Raw genomic sequence first — 27,365 nt, 5'->3', positions numbered from 1 at the left:
CTCTCCTGTTTTAGACTGCAGAACAGCTACACTGGGTCCCAGAGAGCCAATCAGGACCTGGAGGAGAAGCTGCATGCTCTGGTAACCTTTTCGCTTACCTTGCGTCATTGAGCCACTTTCTTTGCAGTGGTTGAAAATCACCATGTGTAATGACGCTGCAACTTTAGCCTCCAGGGTAAGATAGACAAGTATTAGTGTAGCAGCAGCTCTTGAGCTCAAAAATGTCATCAGAAATCTTTAAATTCTTGTCTGTGTGTCTGTCTGGGTCTTTTTCAAATGGATTATTTGCAGCTCATGGAGTTGTTCCAAAATGAATATAATCTTTTAGTTGCGACTGCTTACAGTATATTATTCTGGAGCGTAGCTGTGCAACACGTGCTTTGTGCGGTGCAGGTTCTTGTTTTCAAGTAATTCCAGCTGTCACTGGCCTGTTTAACTTGTTGCTTTTGCTACTAATGGCTGCGTGTTCATTCTGAAAAGGGAGAAGGTGTCCTTATTGACTAATGGAATAGTATGCAGGTGAAATATACCCTTTTGCTGAGCATTCAAATCATTCCCCCCCAATCCAAATCACTTCATTACCTCTCCTCATGTTGTGTATGTGTGCACGGTAATGAGGGGTCCTTCCTGTCGGAATGGGTGTCGTGCCCTGCCACTACTGACTGACAAGCCTCTAAATTCCCAGGCCGGGTTCAACCTTGCGTGAAATTGATAAAAGGCGACCTGCTGCAACTGCTAGATATGCTGCCATTTGCACTATTCAGTACTCTGTTGTGTGATTAGACATGTACCCCCACTCCAAAGTACCTGTGATGCTGACCCATAATACAAGTGGTCTGCTGTGACTGAGTCAAATGCTTAAACATTACTGTGCAGGAGAACATAGACTTTGCTGGTCTTTTACTCAATGTGGCTGCAGTCTTTGCCCCATGTTCTGATTTTTGTGTTGCCCGCAGTAAATCCAGTTGTAACTGTTCTCTAACCTTCTTTTGTCACATGACTTGTTTAGCCACACAAGGGACGATCTTAGGAAGAGGACGAAAGAGGCATGCTGGGATACCATCTCACCCCTTGCAAGGGTCGTGCAGCAGGGGGTTGTCACTTGTGCTCAAGGCCTGCAGGTGCAGCAGCCTTGAAAACTGGCAGCAGAGCTGCAGGGGTTCCTTCACCCTACAGACCTATTTGTGATTTTTGTATCAAGGGATTAGGGACTTGGATTAGGGTGAGGTACTAACCTGGACCCGTGCTGAGCACGTCAGTACTCTGACCCGAATGCACGCTTTGCTTCTATGAAACATTTTTGGCATGTCGGTGAGCTTTCCTCAAAGCTGGTTCACTTCTGCAAAGAACTGCTTTTTTTTTTTTCTTTCTCCCCAGCCTATTTCCTAAGAACTATGACTCGATTAGTCCTCCCACTGCACCTGTTTGCCAATTAAATTCAAGTCAATAAATGGCTTCTTGAGTTTGAAGCAGTTGAGTGTAAGCAGGAAATGGGCCTAACTTGAGGCCAGCTGACTTCAGCGTGAATATGAATAATGATCTTCTCAAAGGGTTTGTTGCGTCTCTGCCAGCTGTCACGTGAAGATGGATGACTCGGTGCAATTACGAAAAATATACGATTACATTTGTCAATACGTGCGTGCCTCCGGATAATATAGCTTTGCTGAGCGGATTCTGAATTGAGCGATGTCGCGATCAATTTATAAGCAAAATTTATAGTGACGTGTCACCCTGCTTTTAGAAATTGTGCCTCTGCGTAGACACCACGAGCAGATGTATGCAGTGTAGGCACTATTTCCCGTGCCAACTGCGTTCTCCTGCCTTCTGGAATCTCAATAACTAATTCTCACTACCCACTACCCTTGAAAGTATTTCGTCCCTGGGGAGAAAAATGTTTTAAAATAATTTACCTATATTTGAACCAGCCATCAAGACCAGGAGTGAATCGCACAGCAGCCCAACAGAGTTCAGTGCAGTTTCTATTGTTTCCTTAACCTACGCTTGTGCTTTCTCTCGACCATTCATAATCTCTCTTTAAAATATTCTGAGGACAGGAGAGCTTTAGCGTTTAGCTTTAGCCAAAAATAGCAGCCCGATTGGGGTTGCTAGGTGTTCCTGTGGCCAGAGTGGCACAGGTGGCCATTTTGAGATTACACACCTGCCCAGTATAATCTCTCCCACTCCTCCAGTCCAGCAGCAGGGGGATTAGTACTCTACCTCCAAATGCACTCCCCTGACGTACACTGCTACACCGCAGGGGTTCGACTGATCAATTCCGATGTGAAAGAGGTTTGGGTTGAAGTCAGCTGCTTGAATACTGACAGTGGTAACTGGACAGGTAACATGATGTGTACATGAGTACCTAGTAAAAAGAATGAGAAACTGAAAACTTTGTGTGTGCGCATACATGTGGATATTGTTGTGTTCTCACCATCAATCTTTCTCTCTTTTCCATCTCTCTCTCCCTCCTCATGCTACTCCATGCCATGGCATTCTCACCAGGCCGCTATCAGTCAGACTTGGGTCTACGCAGTTGCGTCTTTTTTTTCTCTCTGTATTGTCTGTGTTTCTCCCATCTCTAAGCCACCCCCCCCCCCATCATTTCTACCATTTCCCTGTAGTAGCAAACTATAGCTCCTTAAAAAAAAAAATTGTTGATGTGCTGAGCTTCTGTAGAGCTTTTAGAGAGTGTGAAGCTCTAGTAGAGCTAGTATGAAGAGTAGAGTTGTCTTGGTGCTATGCATGTGGTTTGAGTCCATTTCTGCAGTAAAACAGCAGTGGCTGTACCTCCTCTCTTGTGCTCCCCCCCACCCTTTCCATGCCCTGTTGTTTTAATTACACACCCTTCCCAATTACTATGACGCCGAAGACACAGAGCACCAAGACTGTCCGGCTGTTTAATGGATCTGGCTTAACCCGGATAAACAAGGATGGCATCACAATGAGGAAACTGGACGTGTTCCCTTTATCCGTTCCCGTTGAATAGAGGCAGCAAAAATAATTGGTTAATTATCAGCATGGCAGGCAGTGCGAATGGAAGCCACACTCCAATCCCCCCCCCCCCCCCCCCCCCACCCCATTCTTGCTGTCATGAAGCACACGCTACAGTTAAAGTACACTTTGTACGCAGACCGTTTGCATCTTGCCAACTACTGTGTGTCCCCTTTAGCGAGATTCCTCTCTGTTTATCTCTGATAGTGCATCCAGTCTGCTCGTGATTTCTTTAATATTGCCTGAGGTCTTGTTTTGCTCACATTGCTGCCAGAATGACTGCAGGTGTATGTGGAAGGGATAATAGCCTTTTTAAATGCTATAGAAAACAGACCACCCCCTTCACCTCATCCTGCCTTCCACTCCACCATGTCGGGTGTGCGAGTTTGTTAGAGTTTTCTCAGGGGTTCAAAGCCACAGTAGATTTTTGCCACATCGCCACTGCTGTAATGACAGTGGTTGGGCCGCTCTGTCGGCGTAGACGATGCAACGCATTTCTTGACGCTAGATCCATGGTCTTTCGGAAGCCCTGAATGAGAGCAGAGGAACCTGTGTGGAGTTAGTAATCCCGACAGTAGACTGTGCATTCTGAATTTTACTGGATTTACTCTTTGCCCTTAATTGGTGTGGAATTCCTCCTGCTCTTGAATTTAGGGATGACATGCAATGCAACGCACTGAAGCAGAAGAGGTCAATGTCACCTTCAATTTAAAGATGAACTGTGGGTGGCAAATGGTATGTCAGAAGTAAAAGTTTCAAGCCCCCACCACACCCTTCTCCTTAAACAAGTCCCCTTGTTGGAACTGCCTCATCTACCATGTAAAAACACCTGCCCTGTTGCCCCAACACAAAATCATCTTGTTCTACGCAGCAGTCTTCTCGCTCATTGAAGGCCATGTCTCTGCTTATTTCCTGTTTCCTGTTCCTCTTTCCTATTGTTTATTATGCTTACAAAAAATTTGGACATGTGCTTGGGAAGCCAAGGCAAAGTGCTGTGTGGATGTGGAGTTACATGGTGCACTTTGTCCTTAAAAAGCTGCCTAAAGTGTTGCTTTTTGACCCCCAGACCTCCTTGCGTTCCATTCAATCTTAGAAGGCCAGCTTGGCAGCGACGGCCCCGGCTACCAACGAGCTAGTGCAGCGCTGGCATTCGCTTTATGTACAACCATCTGATGTTGTCTTTTCCGGCAATTTCCTGCCAACGGAGAAAGACTTGATTATTAGGGACTCGGCAGAGTGATCCCTGTCTTAGGCACGGGGCTTTGTTTTGTCTCTTCATAATGTGCCAGCAATCCATTTATGAAAGACTGCTTCTCTGCCTGCAGTTTGTTTCCCCATGGCCTGCAATAGATCCTCACCTGTTCTGGGTCTTTGGGTTGCAACTGTGACATAAGGGACTTTGTTTTTGTTTCATTGTTTTCAAAAGATGGGGACATCTCCCCCCCCCACTAGTATTTCTCACATCTTGCTTTATTTTAAGGTTTATCTCGAAGAGACTTTGGTGTCAGGGCATTAATTCTCCTTCTTCTTCTTCCACAGCTCCGGAAGGTGGAGCGAGACAAGAAGACAATGGACCAGGAGATAGTGGAGCTCACCAACAAACTTCTGGATGCTAAGAACACCGTAGACAGATTGGAGGAGCTGAACGTAGGTGTTACCTTAGTGCTAAAGACATCGTTCATTCTAGCCATCTGTTTGTGCAACTGCGTAATTGGAATCTAATGTTGAAATATAAAAGATGAGTTCTCACATGTAAGTGAATATTAACAGCACCAAAACAGTTTGTTAAACTCAATGGCTCATCTTTTCCAGTGAATACTTCTCGCCGCCACAGGGAATTAATTATTTCTCAAGGCCGTGTTAGTGGCACTTTAGCGCTTCTCGTCTCTGTGGAGAGAAGGGATGCACCTAATTACATTTGAGGTGCTCTGAGGGAATAGCATTCCCTACCGCTCTCTCCGACCCCGTTGGCCTTGTCATCGGTTCTGTTAAATCGCATGGAGGGGAGAACCCAAGCTCACTGGATTCCTGTTGCTTCCAGGAGCGGTACCGACAGGATTGCAACTTGGCTGTGCAGCTGCTGAAGTGCAACAAGTCCCATTTCAGGAACCACAAGTTTGCTGATGTGAGTATGAATCACCCACCTGCTCTCCCAACCACCACCTCTGCTCCTCTGAGTTCCCTGGTCCTTTGAGTCAATAGGATTGAACGAAAGCAATCTTCCTGCATGCAATGGCCGATCATGTGCGGGCGGGGCAACGGAGGGGTGGGGCCGCCGGTCTGAACGTGTTTTGCCCTCCGCAGTGACGCACACTGGAGCTGGAGCACAGCACCCTGGCAGCTTTTAAAGGACAAGGAGCTTCCCTCACCTGCATCCGCGGGGCGGTAACGAGCCAGGTCGCCCTCCAGGCGCTGTATCGCTGCAGGGGGGCAGGACGGGGCGCCCCCTCCTGCACTGCGCGGGCGCCAGGTTTCTCGGGTCTGGACTTACAAAAGATGGTCTCGAGTTGGTTTACGCCTGCTTCTTTGGTGGCCTCTTTCATTCTTTTTTGAGTCGTTTTTCCATGACGGCAAACATCAGGTCATCGAGGAAAGCTGCTTTTCTGCAAAATCAAGAGATGAGTTTGCAACAGGCTTTGTCAAAGCTGTTAAGTTGCAGAGACTGCTGGGTGATGTGCACATCAACTAACTACCTCTTGTCACCTCTACTGTTGAATAAATCTATCCGATCTCTCCTTGGACCGTTGTTTTCAAATGCATTTCCATAGCCAGCAACTAGATGAAATGAAGACGTTGACCCCTGTACTGGATATGCTGTAGACCCTCCACCGGGCGTCCTCCACAGCTGTCTGTGGGCTACTTGAAGGAATGGTTCACGGCGTCAGGATTGTCATGATATTAACAGGTGGTTCAGAGTGTTAATTCCGGTTCCGGCCCTAGCCTCCAAGTGCGCTGTTTCAGCGGAGACCCTTGGCTTGCTGTGGAATGGTACTAACCCCTTGACCTGACCCTGTCACCTGATCCCTGCATCCTCCAGTACCGGATAAATTGCAACCCATTTACCGATGTAGCTGCTCCTGGTTTTGCCCGGGTAGAAACATAGAAACTTGATCAGCTCTTGCTGTGAAGTGCATGCACATGGGTGGGTGGGGAACTTCTTCAGTGTTAGTCATTGATCTCGAGTGTTGTCTCACATTCTTCCTCCAGTTTAATTAGTCTGTGTAAAAATCAACAGCAGTGACTCATCTCTGACTGTAATGGAGCTCTAAGAACTACTGTGACCTTGTCAGTTGGCCCCCTCTCCTAGCATGCTGATCGTATTGGGATGTGTCATTCATGGTCCTTGAGCAATAGCAGCATTCTGTTGTACTCATCACTCATACGTTGCTGTGGATGAACGTAGCTTTCCAGCGGTGGGCTTGCAGCCCACCCTGTTTCCACTGCAACTGTCACGGTGTTGTTACTTTGTGATGGGGATGAGCTCTCTTCCCAGAAGAACGTTAACTTTGTCATAGTTCGAGGTCAGCTGTTTGTGAATTGTCAGTTGGTCACTTGTGATGTGTGTTTTTTTTTTTTTTTTTTTTCTCTCCCCCCCTCCTCTTCCCAATGACCTTAACACAGAAGGTGGAATACAAACACATGAACCTTAAAAGGAAATTTTTGAAAATGCTGTTGAGATGTACATAAAAAAAAAAAAAAATCTGCTTAGAGTGCTAAGTCTTATACGAAGTTTGAAAGATGTGAAAATTTGCTAAAAATTTTCCGCAAACATTTTACAAGGGGTTTTTATGTGCCTCGTTATGTTTTGACTCGCTAAGAAAATTGGTGGAATTTTTGAAAGGCAAACAGCCTGGTTAGGGAGCGGTTTGTCTCTGAAATGGACCACAGTCATTGTACTTCAAAATTCATTTGTTGGGGTAACTCTGCATAGTTGAAGCATGTAAATTGACTCATGTAAATCCAGGCTATTCTGAGCAGGGTACAATATTTAAAAGTTGACCTTTACAAATGTAATTTTGTCTTTTGGAAGATGCTATTTTTGATTTAAGCTGAGTAGCAAAAAGTGACTTTCTAGTCTAGAAAAGGAATGCTTTTACTACAAGTCGGGAGTGAAAATCATGGCTTCTATAGTTTTGGTTCCAGTGTTTTTTCTTTTTTAAAAAAAAGTTCTGGGGCCCCCAGATCTGTTAACCCTTTGCGATGGTGCGTAATGTCAAAATGGCTAACAAGAACATGTTCAGGGAAGACTGTTTGTGTCTCCAGACTGGTGCCTGGCCTCTCGCTGCTAGCTCCGATTTTTGTGAGCCCCCAGTGTGATAGATTGCAGGGCAAGGGTTGCTAGCTGCTCAGCATCGACTCCCACTTCCATCTACTCAGTGGGTGGGGTTCAGGCAGTCATTGTTGAGTAGGATCATTAGGGCAGCAAGCAGCGGGGCTGTAAAATCGCTAATTTACTTCGCCTGTTTTCCACCGATCGATAGTATCCCCGCTTCATTCATTCACTGCAAGGTGGTAGTACTAAATAAGTGCCTTGAACTTCAGTCTACCCCTTGTGTTTTTGGTCTGCCTGTCTCTCTCCTGCTTAATAATTTTGTGGTAAGCTCCTCCATTGCCTCTTCCAACTCCTATAAAAAGAAGACTTAAGAACAAATACTGGTGGAGAAAATAACTTCACCCTCAGCGTAAGCCCTTGAATCCCATCTCCAAGCCAGTCCAGCTGGTTGGCATGTCTTTCTCCACCTGAGATTGCCCTATGTTAGCTGTCCCTCTTATATCGAGGACATAATTATAAAGAGAACTTGTGATGATAGAGCAGCTTGAATTTTTTTTTTTTTTTAATTGAAAAGTGCAGAACCTTTCAACATGCAGGACTGAAGCACAGAAAACGTCATAGATTTTCATTTCTTTATGTCAAAGATTGCCTCTGATTTAGGTAAAAAATTTAAAGCTCATTTTCAACCTTCTTGCTTACTTATTTAATGCTTTCCACTTATTTTCCCTTAAGTCTTCTTAAGGCTTATTATATCTGACAGAAGGGTCTTGCTGTACCCGCTGGAAACTCACGAGTGCTCAAAGGTGCTGTTAAAAGCATACCAAGTCATTTGAAATTTGTCTTCAACTTATCTGTAGGCTATAACGTCATCATCCGTGGATCAGTGAGTCATAATTGCAGATCGTGTCCCATCTAATATTTTCTTCTGCACTAGAGAACAAAAGAGCTATAGTTTCGTGTCCTGTTCTGTGCCAGCTGCTTCACTGGCTGTGGTTCTCAGGAGCTCCTGCGTGTCCAAAGACCGAGCTGTGCCATCGTATTGTGACCAGTCTGAAACCTGTTGTTTTGTTCTCCCTTTGTTTTGCAGCTTCCGTATGAACTACAGGACATGGTGAACAAGCACATGAAGACCAGCCTGCCAGGCAAGGGTGCTCAGATGCCGGACGCGGACTCCCAGAGCCTCACGCCCAGTGATGTGGTTCCCACCTCTGTCATCGCCCGTGTGCTTGAGAAGCCAGAGCCTCTAGTGCTGAACTCGGCTCAGTCCAGCAGCAGCGCAGGCCAACCAGTGGCGGAGGATGTGTTTGTTCATGTGGATATGACTGGTCCTCAGGCGGAGGGAGGCCGGGAGAATGGGGCCCTGGGCCAGGAGCCACCGGGGCAGCAGCAAGTGATGAAGCAGAACGGAACATGCCGAAGTCAGAATAGCCTGGATGGGGAGGAGGGGAGTGGCACCAAGCTGAACCCCTATCCTACTCCACCACCTCCTCACCCCCTGTACCCAGGTCGCAAGGTCATTGAGTTCTCCTCCGATGACAAGGTGAAGATTCCCAAGAACAGCCCCCTGCCTAATTGCACCTATGCTACACGGCAAGCCATCTCTCTCAGCCTGGTGCAGAGTGAGGAGGAGGCAGGTGAGCGGCAACGCACAGTGCCTAATAGCCCTGCCGTATCTGGCTCGGGGGCCTCGTCCTCGTCCAGCGGGCGCCAGCGTTGCCCTCCCCAGCCAGAGGCCGACCCCCGCTCCAGCCAATCTAGTCCATTCAGCAGCCCCCCACAGGCCCCCAGTGCCTTGGCTAGCTCTGCCAGCTCAGAGGAGGATCTGCTGGCCAATTGGCAGCGCATGTTTGTAGAGAAGATGGCACCGTCGTCAGATGGAACTTTGATCAATCGCACGTCCTTTAGCAGCGACACCATCAAGGACCTCCAAACGAGCCGCAACGGCAAGGCGGGGAGTGGCCGAGTGAGCCAGCGGAGCGCGTACTCGGATGGGGAAGAATCATCTCCCCGCAGCTGGGCAGCTAGTCGCGAGTCCAGTGTGGACACAGACACTGGTAGCGTGGACGTACGGCTGCGGAAAGGCCAGTACGGTGGGAATTTCTCCAAGGAGGAGAGCGAGCGACTGCTGATGAGCCTGGATCCTCTGGATGATGGCGATACTGGAGATGTCGCCATCACCACGGCAGCAGCCCATAGCCAGAGCAGCCCCAGTGCCAGGAGGATGGAGTATGCAGATGGCGGCTCTGCCGGAAGCTCAGAGGAGCGTGACATCCTGCCCCAGGACTTGCCCGTGATTTCCCCCAGGATCCTGGCAGGCCTGGAGGACTACACGGAGAAGCCTCCAACCCATGCTGGCCCTGCCTCTACCACCCCATCTGGCCGACCTGCAAAGAGCCCCAAGAGGATGGGTGTCCATCACCTGCACCGCAAGGACAGCTTGACCCGAGCACAGGAGCATGGCAACCTGCTAGACTGAGGATCCTGGGATAACCTGCCCTTATAAGACACCCAGTGGTCCTTCTCTCTTCAAGGCAGTATCAAGAGCTCGCTTCAAAGGTGGTGGAATTACAACCCTTTCTGCGGGACGATATGTCGGAAGGTGACCGAATTTCTCACTGCTTACTCTTACCGGGCTTTAGATTACAGATCGTGTTTCAAGTGTCCTAAATCAGCTTCAGTTTCTCAGTGAGGCAAGTTTCCATTCTCGAGGAGGTGGATTATTCAGCTGAATGCTCCCCAGGCATCAAGCATCATCCAGCCCGAATTCATGTATCCGAAGATTGACGGCAGTGTTGAAAATTGTCGTTGTCGAGGTGTCCTGTTGCCCATCGCTGATAGTGGATGAGCTCAACTCATGAAGTCTCTGCTCGCTGGCCGTGGTTGACACCACCCCCTCCCGGACTTTTCCTCCTTTTGACGCGCGACAGCATACCTGCTTGGATGGAGGGAGGCATGCATTACCTCAGGGGAGGCACTGGGGGTCAGACCCTGCTCCCTCTTGCAGCTCCCAGAATGTTCTCAGAGGACCCACTCATTCACATGCAGTGCCTATCCTTCTCCACCCAGGAGGGTGGGTGGGGGCTTGATAAGACCTAAATGATGTCAAGGTCCTCTTCTGGAGAATGTTGCTGTACACACCACTCCACTTTTAATCCATTGAAGTCTTGTAGTGTCAAACCCTTACTTGAGAAGACAAACTAGCAAGACGGCTTCCCAAGGCCTCTTTTGTTGGTTTGTTTATAGTTCTTCACTCTCGCTTTTGGAGAAGAAAAAAAAATTGTCGGTATTCGACCGGCGTTTTTCTCCATCTTGATTATCATGTTACGTGTATTGCTTGGCTCATGTCACAACATACTTCGGGCATTCGAAAGCTAATGGGATGAGAATGTTAAGTATTTTCTAAAAACATCAGTTAAATGGATTAGAGCGCAGAGAATCAAAATCTTACCAGTGTTAGCGTTGTGCGTGTTCTGTGTTGTCTAAATCATGTTTGAATACCCATAAACAGGCAAAGTATTGAAGTCAAGTGATTTTTTTAGCCTTTGGTCACAAGGTTGCAACCAAATCAGTCTGAGATTGTTGGACTAAATCTGAACTGCCTGTTTGATTCTTATTTTGTTTTTGTTTGTTTGTTTGTTTGTTTGAAATGTGTAGAGAGAAATATCTAGCCCTATATTTTGGAACGCACTCCCGAATTTAACATTTCGGTGTTGTGACGTGCAGAGTTGTTCATCCACTGACAAATCCCCAGGCAGGTTACAGCTCCTGTTTCACCTGCCCTCTACCCATAATGCATTGCTACCAGTGGCACGTCCTCTTTAGCCTTTTCAACAGCGCTGAGCAGGATACTAAAACGCAGATAAATTTAGTCTGTCTCAAATGCACGGGAGCGATGCACGTCTATGAAGAAACGAGCTCAAAGGCGTGTATATTTCTGTTGTTCCCCACCATAACCAGCTGACTCAGGGCCTCTGCACCGATCTGCACCTCCATCCTCTCACTCCGACAACACACCGCCTCTCTGGATGTAGCACTGACAGAATGCAATTATCCATTAATGTAAATTTATTACTGAAGCCCTTTATACACCTGATTAGGAATGTAATAACTGTTGTACCGTTAATCTCACCTCTTGTAACAGCCCTTTATGTATTCAGTGGACCGACACTGTACTCTGGTGGGTGTGTGCATCTCGTGTTTTTCTTTCATTTTTTGTTTGGTTTCTGTGCTGGTTATCATTATGCTCCCAACCAAACATAATATTTGTGTGTAGTGTTCAATTGTGTGTTTTGTGCTCTTCTTGGCTTTGCGTGTCATGTTTTGAATTTCCGTTTCGGAAGTTTTTTTTTCTTTGGTCGGCTTCACTCTGAGGTTTTGGCGACGTCGGTTCGGGGACATTTTATTTCACATTCAGTCGTTTACCGTTTAAAATATTTCGATCTTGCCTTTAACGGACTTCATGCGGCCCATCTGTCTTGTTGATGCTCACCAAACACCTCAGGATTCACTCCAGCCTAGTGCTGAGCTATGGCTTTCACTTGTACTGTGTTGTCCGATTCTCAGTTCAGCTCATGCAGTATTTTTGTAGTGTTGCTCAACAAAGTGTTAAAGTGTTGTCATTTCCATGCGTGTAGGTCTTGAGGCCTCGTGAGAATTTTTGAAATCATTACCATTTTCAGTGTGCACCGTGTGTCCCGAGACACAGGCAGGGCCACCATTGCTAAGGCACATGTTCGGAGAAGCAGGAACGAGCTGTCTCGAAGCGTTCCCCAAGAAGCGTAAAGGCCGAGAGAGATCGTTCGGGCACGTTGACATATCAATGCATGGGAAGCAGCATTCCGGAAAGTTCTCCCAAACTGAGTCTTCCTCATGGGACTTGTTTTGGCCCTCGATCAGAAATGTTCAGCGCATCACTGCCTCTTCAGTGAACTGTTCCTTCACCTTGTTTAATTCAGCACTTTCCCACAGTTGGGTGGGCATCGTTCCGTAGGACCTGGGCTTTCACGAGCACTTTCTTCCCTTCCGATTTCCTTTCTTGGGATGTGTGGCTTTTTCTTTATAGATAGAGCTACTACTTATAGCCCAAAATTAATAGACATGTAACAGCCTGTTCTGAATAAATAATGCATGCTGTAAAATAGGCCTCTGATGGCAAAGGAAATGGGGAAGAACAGTCTGTCATTGTCTTATTCAGGGAAATGGCAGTGTTAAATATTTCATGGTGCAGAATGCTCTAGAAATGGCTCGTACCAAGTTCCATGCAAAAAAATGGGCTGAAACCACAGTTCTCCGCAATGTTGATGTAAAAATAGGCAAGCACATCTGTCTCCTGCAACATAAATGAACCTCTCTCATGAAAGTAATTGAATACCTTTGTGTCTGACACTTGGTACTCAAAACCAAGGTCACCTTTCCTTTTTGTCTCCCAAGAAAGAACTAAAATCACGTCCAAGATGAAAGCTTTGCATCGGTTGCTCTCGAGATGCACCCTCCGCTCACAGACACAGCAGAGCCGCTAACACTGTGAAACCGGTTTCAGAAGAACATAAAAATCATTGAGGTGGACACTTCAAAAGTCACCATTTGAGAGTTTGTCGCATTTAAATAATACACTAGACAAAGATTTAAAAACCATAATATGGAAAATGCTAGTAGTAATAGATGAATAGGGGCTGGATCTCTCACAATGTGAGATGTTGCCCTGGGGTGGAATAATGCATTTGTGTGTTTTCTGTCTCGTGAGCCCAGGTTCATATATGGAACGTAAATGAGATCAAGCGTGATGTCTTTTGGTGGGTTGCGACATCCCCAGATGCCTGTGTCCCGGCCCACGTGTTTGGTCCACAAGCTCTTATACTTAAGACCTTGTACCATAACTGTGCTGCACGTGATTTGCTGCTTCCCCACATCTCCTCCACATGGTTTTTTTTTTTTTTTTTTTTTTTCCCCCCCCCCCCCTACATTTGTGCGGCATGTCTCTTGAATATATTTGGTTTTGTGAGATTCCCCCCCCCCCCCCCCCCCCCCCCCCCATGGGCATGTAAAAGATTGTTTCAAGTGCTTTTACCTGCAAACGCTCTTTTCAATCGTTGTGCACATCTTTGAGACTTGATTGCAGAGGAACACCCTAGATCACTCCTTGTGAAACTTTTTTTTGCGAGTGTGTGAGAGGAAATGCAGGTCTTGGAGAGCTGTAAAAGGACTGTAGTGTGTACTACGGTGTATACCGTGTTTGCTGTCAAAAGGAGCTGAGCTTAAGACTTGTCCACCCACACTGACGCCCTTGGCTGTCCACACGCACATCCATGCCCACCGGTGTGCTGTGATTGTTACCATAGAAACCTGGTGCTTATGCTAGGGGATAAAAAAAAAAGGTGGTGTTGCTTTGGTCGCTGTTCATTCACTGCCTTCCCCAATCACTATGTCTATATTTTCACGGATTTTGCGTGTCCTTCGTTTCTACTGAAAACGCTCCATTTTTTTTATGCACTGTTTCATTTCTTCCCTGTTAAAATTAAAGAAAACTACAAAAAAAGACTGTTAAACCTGTACTAATTTTATTTTCTGAATTTGTAAACTGAGGATGTATATTTTAAAACAAATAAACTATTTTAAGCTTAAGATACATCACTCTTATGCTTGCGATGCATTCTTCATGTAAGAGCAGATGATGATAATGTTATGGCAAAAGGAGCAAAGCAGTTGCCTAGGATGGTGTTTGAGTTCTGTTTTATTGCTTAATTGAGCACAAACATTTTCTGAAAGGGGGTGCGGTGGCACACCTGGCTTGGCTGGGTCCTGCTCTCTGGTCTGGGGTTCGAGTCCTGCATGGGGTGCCTTGCAACGGACTGGTGTCCCGTCCTGGGTGTGTCCTCTCTGGCCCTGCACGCTGTGTTGTCCTGTGTTGCTGGGTTAGGCTCCGGTTCACCGTGACCCTGCTCGGGACGAGCGCTTCCTGTGTGTGTGATTTTTCAGAGAGGAAAAACGTGCCTTTGCGCGCCATTCGCTGCATGTCAATGTTAACCTTTGTGTTGCGCCCTCTGCTGGTGATGAGGTGGAAGTGGCTGTTTCATGGAGTGAGGAATGCTGGGTTATACAGGTGATCTTTTACTCATAAGACGTATGAACCTACCCTGGAAACCGCTGTCAAGCAAAGCTTGTTCACCTCAACTGCTACACATGAAAATGGCCAACAAAGCTGGTGCTGAAGGTTCTGGTCCATGAACAGGTATTCAACTTTCCGCTCATAGGAAATCCTGAGATGTTGCCGGTATTACAACCACACGCTCCGAAATTAAAATGAGATTTGCAGCTCTTGGAAGGCTGCTTGCACGGTTTGGAAGACATTAGAGAAAGGTCCTGTTTAGATTAGGTCTCAGTGAGGCTTCTCTTTATTACTATCTGTGGATTGCAGGCGTGCTGTGTGTTTCTGTGCTTTGGAGTTTTCCCCCTCATGGATGCAGAGGCTCTGCTCTGCTGGGTAGTGCCTCTTCTCTGCAGATATTTCACTAATTAGTTATTGTGGACTTTTTTTTTTAACCAACTACAATGAGCCAGAAGTCAACCTTTCAGTTGTCTGAGTGGAACCACTATTTTCCTCTTCATGCCCATCATGTGCTTTTTCTGCCAGGGGATAAAAGGACAGAGAAGTGTTCTGTTTGTCCTGAGCACTTAGCAACACGGAAGCTGATCTGAGGTGTTCCATCCATTAATTATGGATTACGCCTTCCACTGCTGCTATTTCGACTTCCTGCGAGCAGCACTCTGAGACAGATCGGCAGTAACGGTCATCTGATGACCAGCAATTTTCTGTTTGTTCCATAGGAGGAAGCTCAGGTTACAGCAGACCTGGCCAGTTACGTGAGTAATTTAGAACCCCCCCCGAAGTATCCTCCTGTGAATGGTCTGAGAATTTTAGCAGACAGTGTTTCAGGTAGTCACTGTATTGCCTGAATTCTGGATTGCATTGTCTGGTGGGGAATAAGGAAAGCAGAGTTGGTTTCTGTTGCCCAAGAATGGAAGTGGGTTCTCTTGTCATCTCATTTCTCTGACAGCGCCTCCTCAAGAGCAGTGTGGGGGTTGCTGTGGGGGATCGTACCTCTGAACAGCACGGCAGTGCCGCTAAGGAAGCGAAACACAGTCCGTAATCTTCAGCCGTACAAGATGAATTTATTGCGGTTTCCAGCCGCCGATCACATTGTTAGCTCAACAGCAATGCATTGGAAAGAGAGTCTCAAGACTCTGGGTGTTACTTTGCCTCTCTTCTGACATATAAAGTGTTACATGATTGGGTGTTGTAAGCCACTTTGGGTTATTTTAGACATTCCTGAGGAAGGTACTTGTTAGTTCGAGTTGTCTGGTGTTAAGGTTTTAGAACCATTTGGAATTTCTAGTAACATTCTTGGGTTTTGGAGCCCAGTGCTGATGGTCTGTGGCAGAGTGAAAAAGTCACTTTGAAGGATACACAGCATATATAAGGTCTCCTGCCTTTGCTGCTTCTTGCCATGTACTAATAACTGTTACTAATTTGCTTGTATGGGATGTTTGAAGTGTAAACTACTATATAATTTGTGGAGACCAACAAGTTTATCTGGAATGACAGTAGTGCTTGTTTTTGGTCATAATGGAAGTGGACTGTTAATGTACAGACATGAGTATGTGCCCAAACAGTTTTAAAACATCCACAAACTATGTATTGCTGCTTAATTCAGCAGTTAATCTAATTTCGTAGGTTTTTCTAATTAGTGCAATGATCTGAAAAATCTACATCTGTACATAGCCGAAATTACTTTTCTTCTTCAGACCCGGGGGCACAGCAGGTTTCGCCTTTGACTGCTCTCTGGGGGCGGGGTCTGGGGTGCCCTCCAACGGCCCGGGACAGTACACACTCTGGAAAAGACTCCAATCCATTGCTCAGTAGCCCCACACACTGTATGGGCAATTTTAAGTCACCTGCCATCATTTCCTCCTACGGTCAACTTAAAGGGGAGAACATGAAACTTCCATGGAGACTGAACACGGTTAAACCCCAGGCCAGGCCCTGAGAGATACTAATACTACCTGCTGCAACACTGTGCCCCCTCGTTATATAAAGGTATCAACTGTCACTTATAGCCTGAACATACTTCCTTATAGTATTATGTGCTAAAGCCTCTGATGACCTCAGTCATTCCTTGAAAGATGTGTAACAACATTCTAAATATGCCTTTATGTATCTATAGGAGCATCGGTGCATCAAGGGATGAGTAACAAACTGGGTTTACTTAGAGACATGATTCTTCTCGCAATGGAAAGCACAAGTTGTATTTTTTGCTGACATTGCGTTGGAGAAAAATGAGTCCCAGTGGGAAAATACCCCTTTTATGTGTAGCTGATGCTTTTCTCTAAGGTAACTTGCAATGTAACAGTACCTGTAATTTAGCATAAATGCCTTGCTCTGGCATACCACAGATAGAGGTGAGATTCAACCTGCTCAGCCCAAGGAGTGGCGCTGCAAGAGGACATGCATCTGCTCAGTAAATAAATGCGAAGGTGTTACCTTACCCAGGACAGCCAGTAGCACCACAGGCAGAGCTTCTACCCCGGGACCCAAAGGTTACAGGTTCAAGCCCCCGCTACCAGCCACCATTCCCTGGAGCAAGATACTTACCCCTAAATTGCTCCCAAAAAAAAACCCCCAAGTTAGGTGGGGTAGGGGCTGCAGTGGTATCAGCAGGCAGAGCTGCTGCCCCAGAACCCTGAAGTACTCCCATCTATAAAGGGGTAAATAAATGCAAAGGTGTTTCCTTACCCAAGACCTGGAGGTTACAGGTTCAAGCCCCCGCTACCAGCCACAATTTCCTGGAGCAAGATACTTACTCTAAATTGCTCCACTAAAAATTACCTAAGTCTCTACAAAGGAGTAAGTCGCTTTGGAGAAAAGCATCTGCTAAATGTCCTACAGTTTGAAGTTGGTGCCCCCTGCTGTTGAGCTTAAAGGACATTTCCATGTTCACTTTAAATAACACTACAAAACACAGAAACTGCTTTATTATAATGTGACAATCTTATTTAGGTGATTTATCTGAGCATACTTTCAGTGGATACATATCTTTAAATATTTAATTATAAATAGACTGTACATTTTCAAAATAAATAATTCACTATTGAGTATATTAAGTCACTTGGTGTTGAAGGTGTGTGCCCGCTAAACTTTTTTTTTTTTTTTTTTCCCTTTCCCCTATGCACAAGTGCTAAAGATCATGCAGAGTGATTGGTTCCTCGCTACCAGGTGCTCTTCCGCGTAAGTGTGCAACATACGGAAAACGCGGGAGCCTGCAGCTCACATCTCCGTCTCTGCCAGGAGGCTGTCGCCCAGGCCGGAGGTCACCAGTACCATCTGGGAGCTGGCGTCTGAAGAGATGATCAACAGCACAAAGACATGCCTTCATATTAATCTTGCGTATATAACAAGTCATTTTGCCTAAATGAGCTGTCATGTCCTCATGAATTTCTTTGCAGGGATTAATAAAGCAGCATCCTATCTCCATCCCTACGGTGTCTTCTTTGCAGTGCTCTAGACTACACACAGCTGCTGTATAATTGTGGGCTCAACTATAGGAAGGCAGAGGGCTACAGTGCATATCATCATCAAGTCGCTCGGAAGGGCTTACTGCTGTGCGGGAGCCACATGGTCTTCTCCCTGCTGATGCCGCGCGCTTCGGCCTCCTTGTTCTCGTCCTCCTCCCCCTCGGACAGCAGGTCCGAGATCTGCTGCTGCAGCTCGGGGCTGATGGCGTTCTCGGCGAGCACCAGCACGCGCAGGCAGGTGGGGTAGTTCTCCACCATGTCCAGGAAAATCTGCAAAGTTACTCAGCATGCAGTTCCCCATCTCAGATTTGTGTTTTTAGTTAGTTCGCATTTCCCTCATTTGTAATACTATCCCCAGCGCCAGCCCTCTCCAACAGGGTATCTTTGCTTAAGTACAAAGACGACATACGGCCACGGGGTAGGGTGCCAGACGCCTGTGTCGGAAGGGGAAATAAATACCCTCCCCTATCCAGCCGACGTCAAAACTCTTCTGTAAACCAGTATTGCTGGTAAGATGCACTTTGTAATTTACCTTTGACTATAGATGATATCTTTCCAGCACTTTGGTAAAGAACGAACCTGTAAAAGCTGGAAATAAATACATTTTTGCTACAACTGTTGCTCGAATCGGAAAAGCAGATGTGGCCGTTGCTGCTCTGTGTGTTTCACTTAGACGTGGCTGTTTGTCGCTCCTTTATATACATCGAAGGCCTCGCCTTCCGAGAAAGTAGGTTCGCTCCTGTAGTAGGACGTCCTAAGAACCTCTAACAAGGACGTTGCCACCAAGGATATCGTTTCTCGGGTCGCGCTGCCACCTGGTGCTGTGACGGCACCGTACCGCACAACCATTGCCGGTCGACGCCAAACGCGCTCAAGGAGACCGAGCCCCTCCTGCGCGTACGTGTTCGCTGCTGTTAACTTCAGGGACTGCATTCACAGGTTTGTTTCCATTCAAATTCACGTGTTTGACCCTGTACGGGGGGGAAGTGCAGTGCTGCGTGTGCGTTGCTTACAAGCATATAATGAATAAAATATGAATATCAACAAATTCAAACCGAAAACATACTATAACGCGCTGCGGCCTGGGTTCGGACGGGCCCAAGAAGGACACGCAGACATCATTCTTTCTGATCGTTTGCCGGAACACCTTTGCAAGGACCTGCACCTCCAGCCAGCTTTCCCAGTCTGCTTAGCGTCTCACGGTTTCCTTCTTCAAATCTAGTCAACAAACACTCAGCCCCTTCTATTCCCTGAGAGTCCCCACAGCGGTTGACATTTAATTCACATTTTACCCACAATTCTCTATTTCCCACTCAAACAAACACAATGGCTCCCCAGTAACACAGGTTGTTTGTTACAATATACTATAATGTATACCTAACTTTCAATAAAGAAGGCTTTCCAGCCTTGTGCATTTTTGTTGGGGGGGGATAAAAATACTGTGAAATTAGGTTCTGCGAAACCCATCGTAAGTCGAAAATGCATTTAATACACACCCTTGCGTGACGGACTGGGCGATACGGATCGCTGCCGCTGCCCAGCATCACGAGAGAGTATCGTTCCGCATCTCACTTGCCCGGGAAAATAAATCAAAATTCAAAGTATGGTTTCTACTGAATGTCTAGCGCCAGCTCACCATCGTAAGTCAGGGACCACCTGTATACTAAAATATCTACATATTCCCATTTCCCAACTGCTTGACTGAAATGGTGGCAGTAACTGGAACTCCTAGCAGGGGGGCATATTTAGCCCAAACACGCAGTTAGAGGACAAGTGCTGTTTAGGAGCAGCGTTTCTTTCCCTAGCCTTGGCAAATTGGGAAATAACACAATCCAAACCGTTACTGTACAAATATGGTTCAAGGCACTAAAAGCTGACTGATAAATGCAATAGATCTTAAATGTCACTTAACTACGAGAGAATGAGGATGTGCATCTGAAAGAAGTAGTAAATTGTGTTTTGAACATTGACTTTATTGTACCTGCTACTACATTTACGAATTTATCATTAGACCAACACAAAGCAAAAAAAAAAAAAAAATAAAAATACTGTTTGAATGCTATTATTTGAATGGCTAACCTGTGCAGACTGATTTGTGAGGCCAGTCCCCTCCAAATCCAGCACCTCCAGGGTTCTACTAGATGCCACAGCAACTGCTAGCATCCCCGCAATCTGGTCACCTGGGAACAGAGTTCTACATTTCAGTGCGCTCACAGTGTTTACTTGTGGGTGAAGGTTGCATTACTTCAAAACTTATTTTCCTCGTGGACACACATTTTGGAATGAAAAAGGAATGAGGGTTTTATTAGCAATTTAATCAGTTTACACCACTGATTTTTGCATCTTTTCCCCATACATATGGATCGCTTTCCCGTGTATTAGAACAATTAAAGGGGGTCTGTTCCGACAGCAAATACAGGAGTCCGAGTTTTCCGAAAGCCTGAGAAGTCCACACTTAACAATAGTGCACCCATCCATCACCTCACAGGGCTAATTCGTTCAGTGATGTCTCCCCTATTAGATTAATTCCCATTATGAGGAATCAAATTAACACCATTTCTTAAGGGAAAAATCAGTTCCCAAATGAAAAATGTCTCACCTAAAATTAATTTAAAAAGCAAAATAAAGGGTATTTTTATGCCATGTCAGTGACAGCACCTACATATTTTATAATACACACACATTTTCTGAACCGCTTGTCCCATACGGGGTCGCGGGGAACTGGAGCCTACCCGGCAACACAGGGCATAAGGCCGGAGGGAGAGGGGACGCACCCAGGACGGGACGCCAGTCCGTCGCAAGGCACCCCAAGCGGGACTCGAACCCCAGACCCACCGGAGAGCAGGACCCGGTCCAACCCACTGCGCCACCGCGCCCCCCACATATTTTATAATATTTGTAACAAAAACTATTCTTGCCTTGCCTGTTTTAATATGTTCATTCAGTCATTCAATATCATGACTGCTTGTCCAGCACGGGGTTGCGGTGCTCCGGACTCTACCCTGAAAGCGCAGGATGTGACGCAAAGTACACGGTGCGCAGAACAGAGAAATTTTTGATAACTTGGCTCACAGATGTTCACGATTTAACGAAAACGTTCCCAAGGACGCTGTCTGTCACGGGACAAAGCACAGGGACACTATGCAGTTAAAGGCGCTGTGTAATATTACAGGCGTTTGACACCATGATCTTGATTTGATCACTAGATTAAACGTTTATTTACACTAGCGTAAGGGCATTCCTGTTATCGCAGCCGTCTGTACGATTGTGACGTGTGTGCACATGGCCACGGCAGCACAAAGGAGGAGGGACAATGTCATCATCGCTGTCACGTACCGCTGCCTCCATCCGTCATCCATACCCTCACAATCAGCCTTTACTTAAACCTTCCCTGGCACGGAAAATCTGCATGACCCTGAGAAACAGACCAGAGAACTCTTCCCTGCCTGAGAGCATCCAGTTCCCAGACCATACCCATGTCAAGTTGATTGTTATCCCTCCCTAGTCGATGCTTCTGTGAACAGCACAAATAAAAGCAGAAGCTGTGTACACACCTTGAGTACGTGCTCAGTGTGACTCCCTGAAAGAACCTGGCATGTCACAATGATTTAAGCAACAGAGTTAATAATTATATTTTTATAAGTAATTTCCTTAAGTACTCTAAGGACCCAGGTTCGTAGCCTATGAACTTCTCCAGCACTCTTGGTCAAGGTACTTAACCTTTAAATGCTCCAGTAAAAGTTACCCTGCTATATAAATGGGTTAATAATTGTAAGTAGCTTAACACTGGAAGTAACTTTGAGAAAACCAAATTAATTAATAATAAAACTCATCCACGCACCCTTGGACTGCTCATACATGCTTACGCTAACAATAGCATACTATAGTAATAATAGTATTCAGCCTGCTGTTTCTGTTGTATTAGTTGAACACTAATTGATGGTTGCAATTAGTTCAGACTATCAGTGTCAGGACTTAATGTGATTGTATTTTGTGGTTCTTGTCTCAAACACATACTATACATGACAGTAGAATCACCTCATAACCATGTAAATACTGTTGTTTACATTACTGAATTAAAAGCCCACTTAATGAGAAAACGGTATACATTTTCACCAGCAATTGCAGTGATTTTCCATCATATGGGCATATTTCATTTAAACAAAAAAGGCACTTTAATATAAAATCTTTAATATATGCGATTCACATTAAATAATTCTAAAATGGACACAACATTACAAGGCAGTCTTATATTATATTTAACTGTGGGCCCAATCCAGGAGGGGGCTCCTAGAATCATCCCCACCACCACCACCACCATTCACCCGACTCGTGGTAGCCCTGCTGCTGTGTCTTACCGAGTGGGTTGTAGTCCAGGTTGAGGACCCGGAGCTGGGAGCTGTGAGCCACAGCAATGGCCAGGCGTGCCCAACCTTTGGTGGTGATGGCTGGGTTTGCGCTGAGAGTGAGCTCCCTCAGACCTGCGGAGATGTTTGAACCATCATAAAACACTCTCCCTACAGGCGAAGTGCACAATAAGGCTTTTATTGAAATTCCTTTAAATGCCAGGCAGAGAAAACTAGAAAAATGCAATGGAGAGACATGCAAATACAGCTCCTAAGTTGAAAATATGAAAAAACAAAAGTTGCATAATTATAATTAAAGCTAAACAACACCCCCCCCGGAACACATCGACTAAATTAGTAATGCTACTTTATACATTTAATACATTTCTCGTCACTGCACAGGATTTGGTTCCAAAAAGTTGTAATTTGAAAGATGCTATCCTGTACTAATTTGTACTTATAAAGTGGTTTTAAAAAAAAAAAAAGTATTAAAATACAGTCCACCAGGCTTGTCTAATAACCGTACAATGTAGGGCAGTAAAATTCATAATTTGTACACAAATAACTAGACTGACAATATGGGACAGCAGGTAATCTAGCGGGTTGGTGCCGGAGGGTGCAGGTCTGAATCTCACCTCCGGCTCTACTACCCTTGAGCAAGGTACTTACCCTAGAAATATTCGAGTAAAAAGAAAATTACCCACCTGTATAAATGGGTAAATAATTGTAAAAGTAGCTTAACACTAAGTTGCTTTGGAAAAAAGCATCAGCTAAATTAATTAATGTAATATTTTCTTCTCATTTGCCTATGCTTACATTTGTCCTTTCTGGACTGTGAAAGTCGATTGCATTCACAAGAATAAAAAAGTAATATTAGTAACGTATTTGGTATTGCATGCAATATGTGGCTCTCGCAGCGACGACAAAGGGGAGAGCAGTTTTGGTTTCATAAAGGAAACTATACGGTTTTTAGTAAGAACAAGAGTGTGCGTTTGAACTATTAGAGAATGAAAGAAACAAATGGTCCGCACCAAATTAGACGACGATAAAATGACTGACGAGAGGCGGACGGACATTTAACCACATATTGTCTTAAGTTTGTTTGTAGAAAGCTTGTGCTTTGTGTTCATATTATCTCAAGTGCCCTTTTCTTTAAATCGGCGTCTCCCGCGTTCCACGCGGATGCCGTGCCGCGAAACCTGATGGATTAACCGGACGAGCGTTCCTCCCCGGCGGGACTGCGGATAACCTGATTTGGCCCCGTCCGGAGGCAGCATGCCACAGATGAGCTGCACAGCCTCGTCCCCCAGCATGCAGTCGCCCAGGTCGAGGGACACCAGCGACGGGTGGGTGGACAGCGCCGCGTTCAGGGCCACCAGGCCGGCATCCAGCAGCGGGCTTCCGTGGAGACTGCGGAGACCGTGGAGACAAACGCCATCCTAAGACCAACTCCCAGACTGAAAAGGGCCTCATTTATTCACGGCCGGCGTTCATAAGGACATTTCACCTCACGGAGCCACCTGGCCCTCATTCACCTTCACAGAATTCATGGCTGGCTGTGTCGATGGATGTTTCGCAACCCGCACAACCCTAATTCACGTAGACGTTATTCTAGTATACTATGGTTCATTCGGACCTTGTTCCCTGTGGGCCTGTTAAGCTACAATTTTGTTTCACGCAAGTGTTCCAGTACTGTAATACAGGTAACGAAGGGTTTAACTTTACATTTTTTCCAGGAAATGAATAAATGAATGAAGGCAGCAGGTGGCACAGTGGTTAGAGAGCTGCTGCCTTAAGATCCGAATGTTGCAGGTTCAAATCCCACCCCCTGCTCTGGTGCCCTTGAGCTCCAGTAAAAACCACCCAGCTGTACAGTATAACTGAATAGACAGCTGTAGGTATCCGGTAGTGTAGTGCTTAGAGGTACCGTCTTTGCGCCCAAAGGTCACAGGTTCGATTTCCACCTCGGTTATAGTACCCTTGAGCAAGGTACTTACCCTAAAATCGCTCCAGTAGAGTTACCCAGCTGCATAACTGTGTAATTAACGGTAAATACGTTCATGTTGTAAATCACTTTGGAGAAAAGTGTGGCTAAGTGATTGAAAGTAAATAGAGTTGGAAAGAGAAGGGTCCCGTGTAACAGGAGGCCAGTGTCCCCTTCACCTCCAGCTCTTATACTGTGTGACACATGGTAGGGACAGGGCAGGATGGCTGGAGCTGTCAGATGTCCACTTTTCACATGATTATCCTGCCTCCTCTTTCTTTCTTTCATCCCCCCCCCCCCCGACCTCATTGCCATACAGAGCTCTGGCACATGATCATTACAGCTCTGTTGAGGTTCTTTTAAAACAAAATAAAGACGGAGACGCACGTGCGACACCGGGCTACACGTTGTGTCCACTTCATTCGTGACTTTCTCGTCGTGTGTGTCACGGCAGGATTTGTTTGCGCCGGACTGTGCGGAGAGAGAGAGAGAGAGAGAAGCGAGCACCGACTCGGGGGAGAGGGCGCGCGCTCACGCGGGCGAACGCTCGTGCCCGCGCGCCTCGCTACTACTCACAAGAGCGTCTGAATGGATCGGTTGCTCTTGAGGGCGTCGGCCAGGTGCTTGACGCGCGCCACGCCGGACACCACGCCGAGGTTGAGGTTGAGCTGCGCCAGGGAGCGGGACTCGGCCACGCCGCGGCACAGGCGCCCGAAGTCGCGGTCGGAGAGCTGGCAGCCGCGCACGGAGAGCAGCCGCACGCTGTCCTCCTTCAGGCTCTCGCAGATGTCTTTAATCTCAGCCCCAGACAGAGCCTCTCCTGTGATCTGAATGGAGCCCGGCAGCATGCTGCCAAGTGCTTCACATCCAACGCGAGCGTGGCGACTGCTCTCGCAGGGAACAGAGCAGCCGATCCGTCTTCTGCTCTAGACTAAATTAATACTAATCGGTGTCTGTCTCTGGGGGGGTTTCCGTAGTTGCGATCACACCGCCAGCAGCACTGACTGCACTCGTGACTCGAGCCGAGCCGAGCCGAGCCAGGGGGTGTTACGAACAAACAAAGTCAGCGGCTCGCTTCGGTACCGAATCCCGCCGGCCGCGGCGTCCCCAAAACGAGCGCTCGAAGAGTCGAAGCGAAGGAACAGCTGCTCTCTTTAACCCGACAGCGCTGGTGCTGGGCAGCAGCTGGACGTCTCCTCCTTGCTCTCCGCCATCGTGGTCACGGACCAGTCCGGTTCCCTCCTTCCGGCGTTCGGTGCAGCAGTGCAGCAGGCTGTCGGACAACTCTGTCACAGTCTGTGTGTGTGCATTCATACGTCGGTCGCTCAATTATTAATATTAATAATAATAAGGCTGCGATGTAGTTTATGTATGTTCTAAAGACCGAGACCCGGCCGGCGCCCCACCGTAAGCACGTTCCTCTCCGCGCTACCGATATGAACGTTTAAAATTCTCGTCATGTTTCGACGTCGCCGGCGGCGGCGAGCGAAGACGACGTCTGTTTGCATCCGCTGCAGGTGTCTCTGTGTTACTATGGACACCCCTACCAGTGCCACCCTGTCTCTAACATACAAAGGAACAACCGAATATCAGTCATTTACGAGAACTTCTACATCCTGACGTGAACAAAATTACTTCAAGTGCTCGGTTTCGCAGTCCGACGTTACCGTGTTCACCGCTACAAACGTTGCTAGTCCCTGCATGTGTTACTAGAAGGGACAATGCCGAGTGACGAGTTATCGATTTCAGCGCTGCAGGCACTTCTCTGCTGCAGTTCGACGGATGCAGCGGCCGCGTGTGATTAGTTACGCCTAGCTCTACTTTGCCGATGCCTTGGAACCTCCACCTGTGCTGATTATGCGCTCTGCTTCTGTCTCCTTAACACACAACACAAAGGCCTGTCTCTGCTCTCTTTCCCTGGGCCAAAAACTGTAATCTTTCAAAATGTTAACAGGCCTAAATTTGTGTTTCGATAAATATTAACTTAGTGAATAATATTCAGTATTAACACAAATATTAAATATTACAGGCATATTGATGATCCAGTAAGAGCCTCCTAAACACCATAGCCCTGCATTCCAGGTATGAGCACACGATAATCCAATTAATAATAAATCCAGAGAGGCTTTCTGAATGCCTGCAGGCAGCACAATAAGGCCATAGCCCCTGGGTTGAGGTGGGGGTTTGCCATCTAGTGCGTCCGGTGTCGGAGGGCTAAACGCGTGACGGGATCCGTTAGTCCCGCCTGCGTTTCAGTGACATCCTTTGTACAACTATGACAGGATGGTGTTTTCTGTGGTGACCCCCTAACAACCGCCACACACAAATTGAGAAGTTCACACAGACTGACAAAGTTCTTAAAAAATTGAAGTCTACCATTTCTAATGAAGAAAAATGTGCAGTGATTTTTTTTTTTTTTTTAGCAAAGCCTCAAACGAGCCTTTCGAAAACTATGACCAGATGCAAGAAAAATTGAGTTGTTGTAGGGATTAGGTATTATAGCTGTCATTTTTTTTTGTATTTACCACTCTGTCAACTGAAACAGGACAAAATGGAAATACTAATTGCAAACAGAATCCCATTAAACATTTCTGATCATGTTATGATGGTGTTACAGCTGTACTTCCACATACTGCTACCAAACCATTTTGGTTCCATTTGCAGATGCAACATCAGTTTTGATTCCTCCGGTTAATTTTCCGGAGCCCTAATCAGATCAGTACCCTAGACTAGATAAACCTAAACCATAAACTACCTTTGTAATTATCTTGCTGCAAAGTAATATATTCCAGGACATCAGTTCAGAATTTACAAGATTTCTGACTACAAACCACTACATTGTCTAACTAGATGAAAAACAAAAATCAATGGCATGAATGTCAAATATTGTCTCTAAAACACATGTAGTTTTAACTATTACCACAAATGTAGTATTCCTCTCTCGACAGTGGCATCGGACAGACCTTTACATGGTTCATCATCAAAGACCTATAACTCTGGATTCTGACAAAAGCAAAAACGATTGCAGCCGACTGCACATACTATAGGACTGAATTCGTTCTGTTAAATACCCAGCTGTATAAAATGGTAAGCTATGTAGGTCACTTTGGAGGAAAATATCTAAATCATGATTCTGCTTCTAGGGAATTGAGTGAGCAGTCTTACAAAGTCCTTCGCAGGGCACAGAAAATATTTAATGTTC

General features: G+C 46.3%; 2 protein-coding genes across 10 annotated transcripts in view; one reads left to right on the top strand and one right to left on the bottom strand.

Annotated features, from left to right (window-relative positions):
* Nucleotides 1-13,273, top strand: part of tjap1 (tight junction associated protein 1 (peripheral)) — a 45,622-nt gene extending 32,349 nt beyond the window's left edge. For all 9 annotated transcript variants that reach the window (XM_018725040.2, XM_018725039.2, XM_018725036.2 and 6 more), the window contains 4 exons: nt 15-81; nt 4,531-4,638; nt 5,033-5,116; nt 8,352-13,273. In XM_018725040.2, the coding sequence (XP_018580556.1) occupies nt 15-81; nt 4,531-4,638; nt 5,033-5,116; nt 8,352-9,740 (1,648 nt within the window). In that variant the 3' untranslated portion in view covers nt 9,741-13,273. The remainder of the gene's footprint in view (nt 1-14; nt 82-4,530; nt 4,639-5,032; nt 5,117-8,351) is intronic.
* A 945-nt stretch (nt 13,274-14,218) lies between these two features.
* On the bottom strand, nt 14,219-25,865 carry lrrc73 (leucine rich repeat containing 73). Its single transcript, XM_029253848.1, has 6 exons — nt 24,740-25,865; nt 23,429-23,589; nt 22,192-22,314; nt 19,913-20,013; nt 17,917-18,103; nt 14,219-17,656 (listed from the first exon to the last, which is right to left on the bottom strand). The coding sequence occupies exons 1-6, from the start codon at nt 25,009-25,011 to the stop codon at nt 17,586-17,588; spliced, it is 915 nt and encodes a 304-aa protein (XP_029109681.1). The 5' UTR covers nt 25,012-25,865; the 3' UTR covers nt 14,219-17,585.
* Between the last annotated feature and the right edge of the window lie 1,500 nt (nt 25,866-27,365).

This window comes from Scleropages formosus, chromosome 8 (genome assembly GCF_900964775.1).
Source record: "Scleropages formosus chromosome 8, fSclFor1.1, whole genome shotgun sequence".
Lineage (NCBI taxonomy): Eukaryota > Metazoa > Chordata > Actinopteri > Osteoglossiformes > Osteoglossidae > Scleropages > Scleropages formosus.
This window is presented reverse-complemented; position numbering and strand designations above follow the sequence as displayed.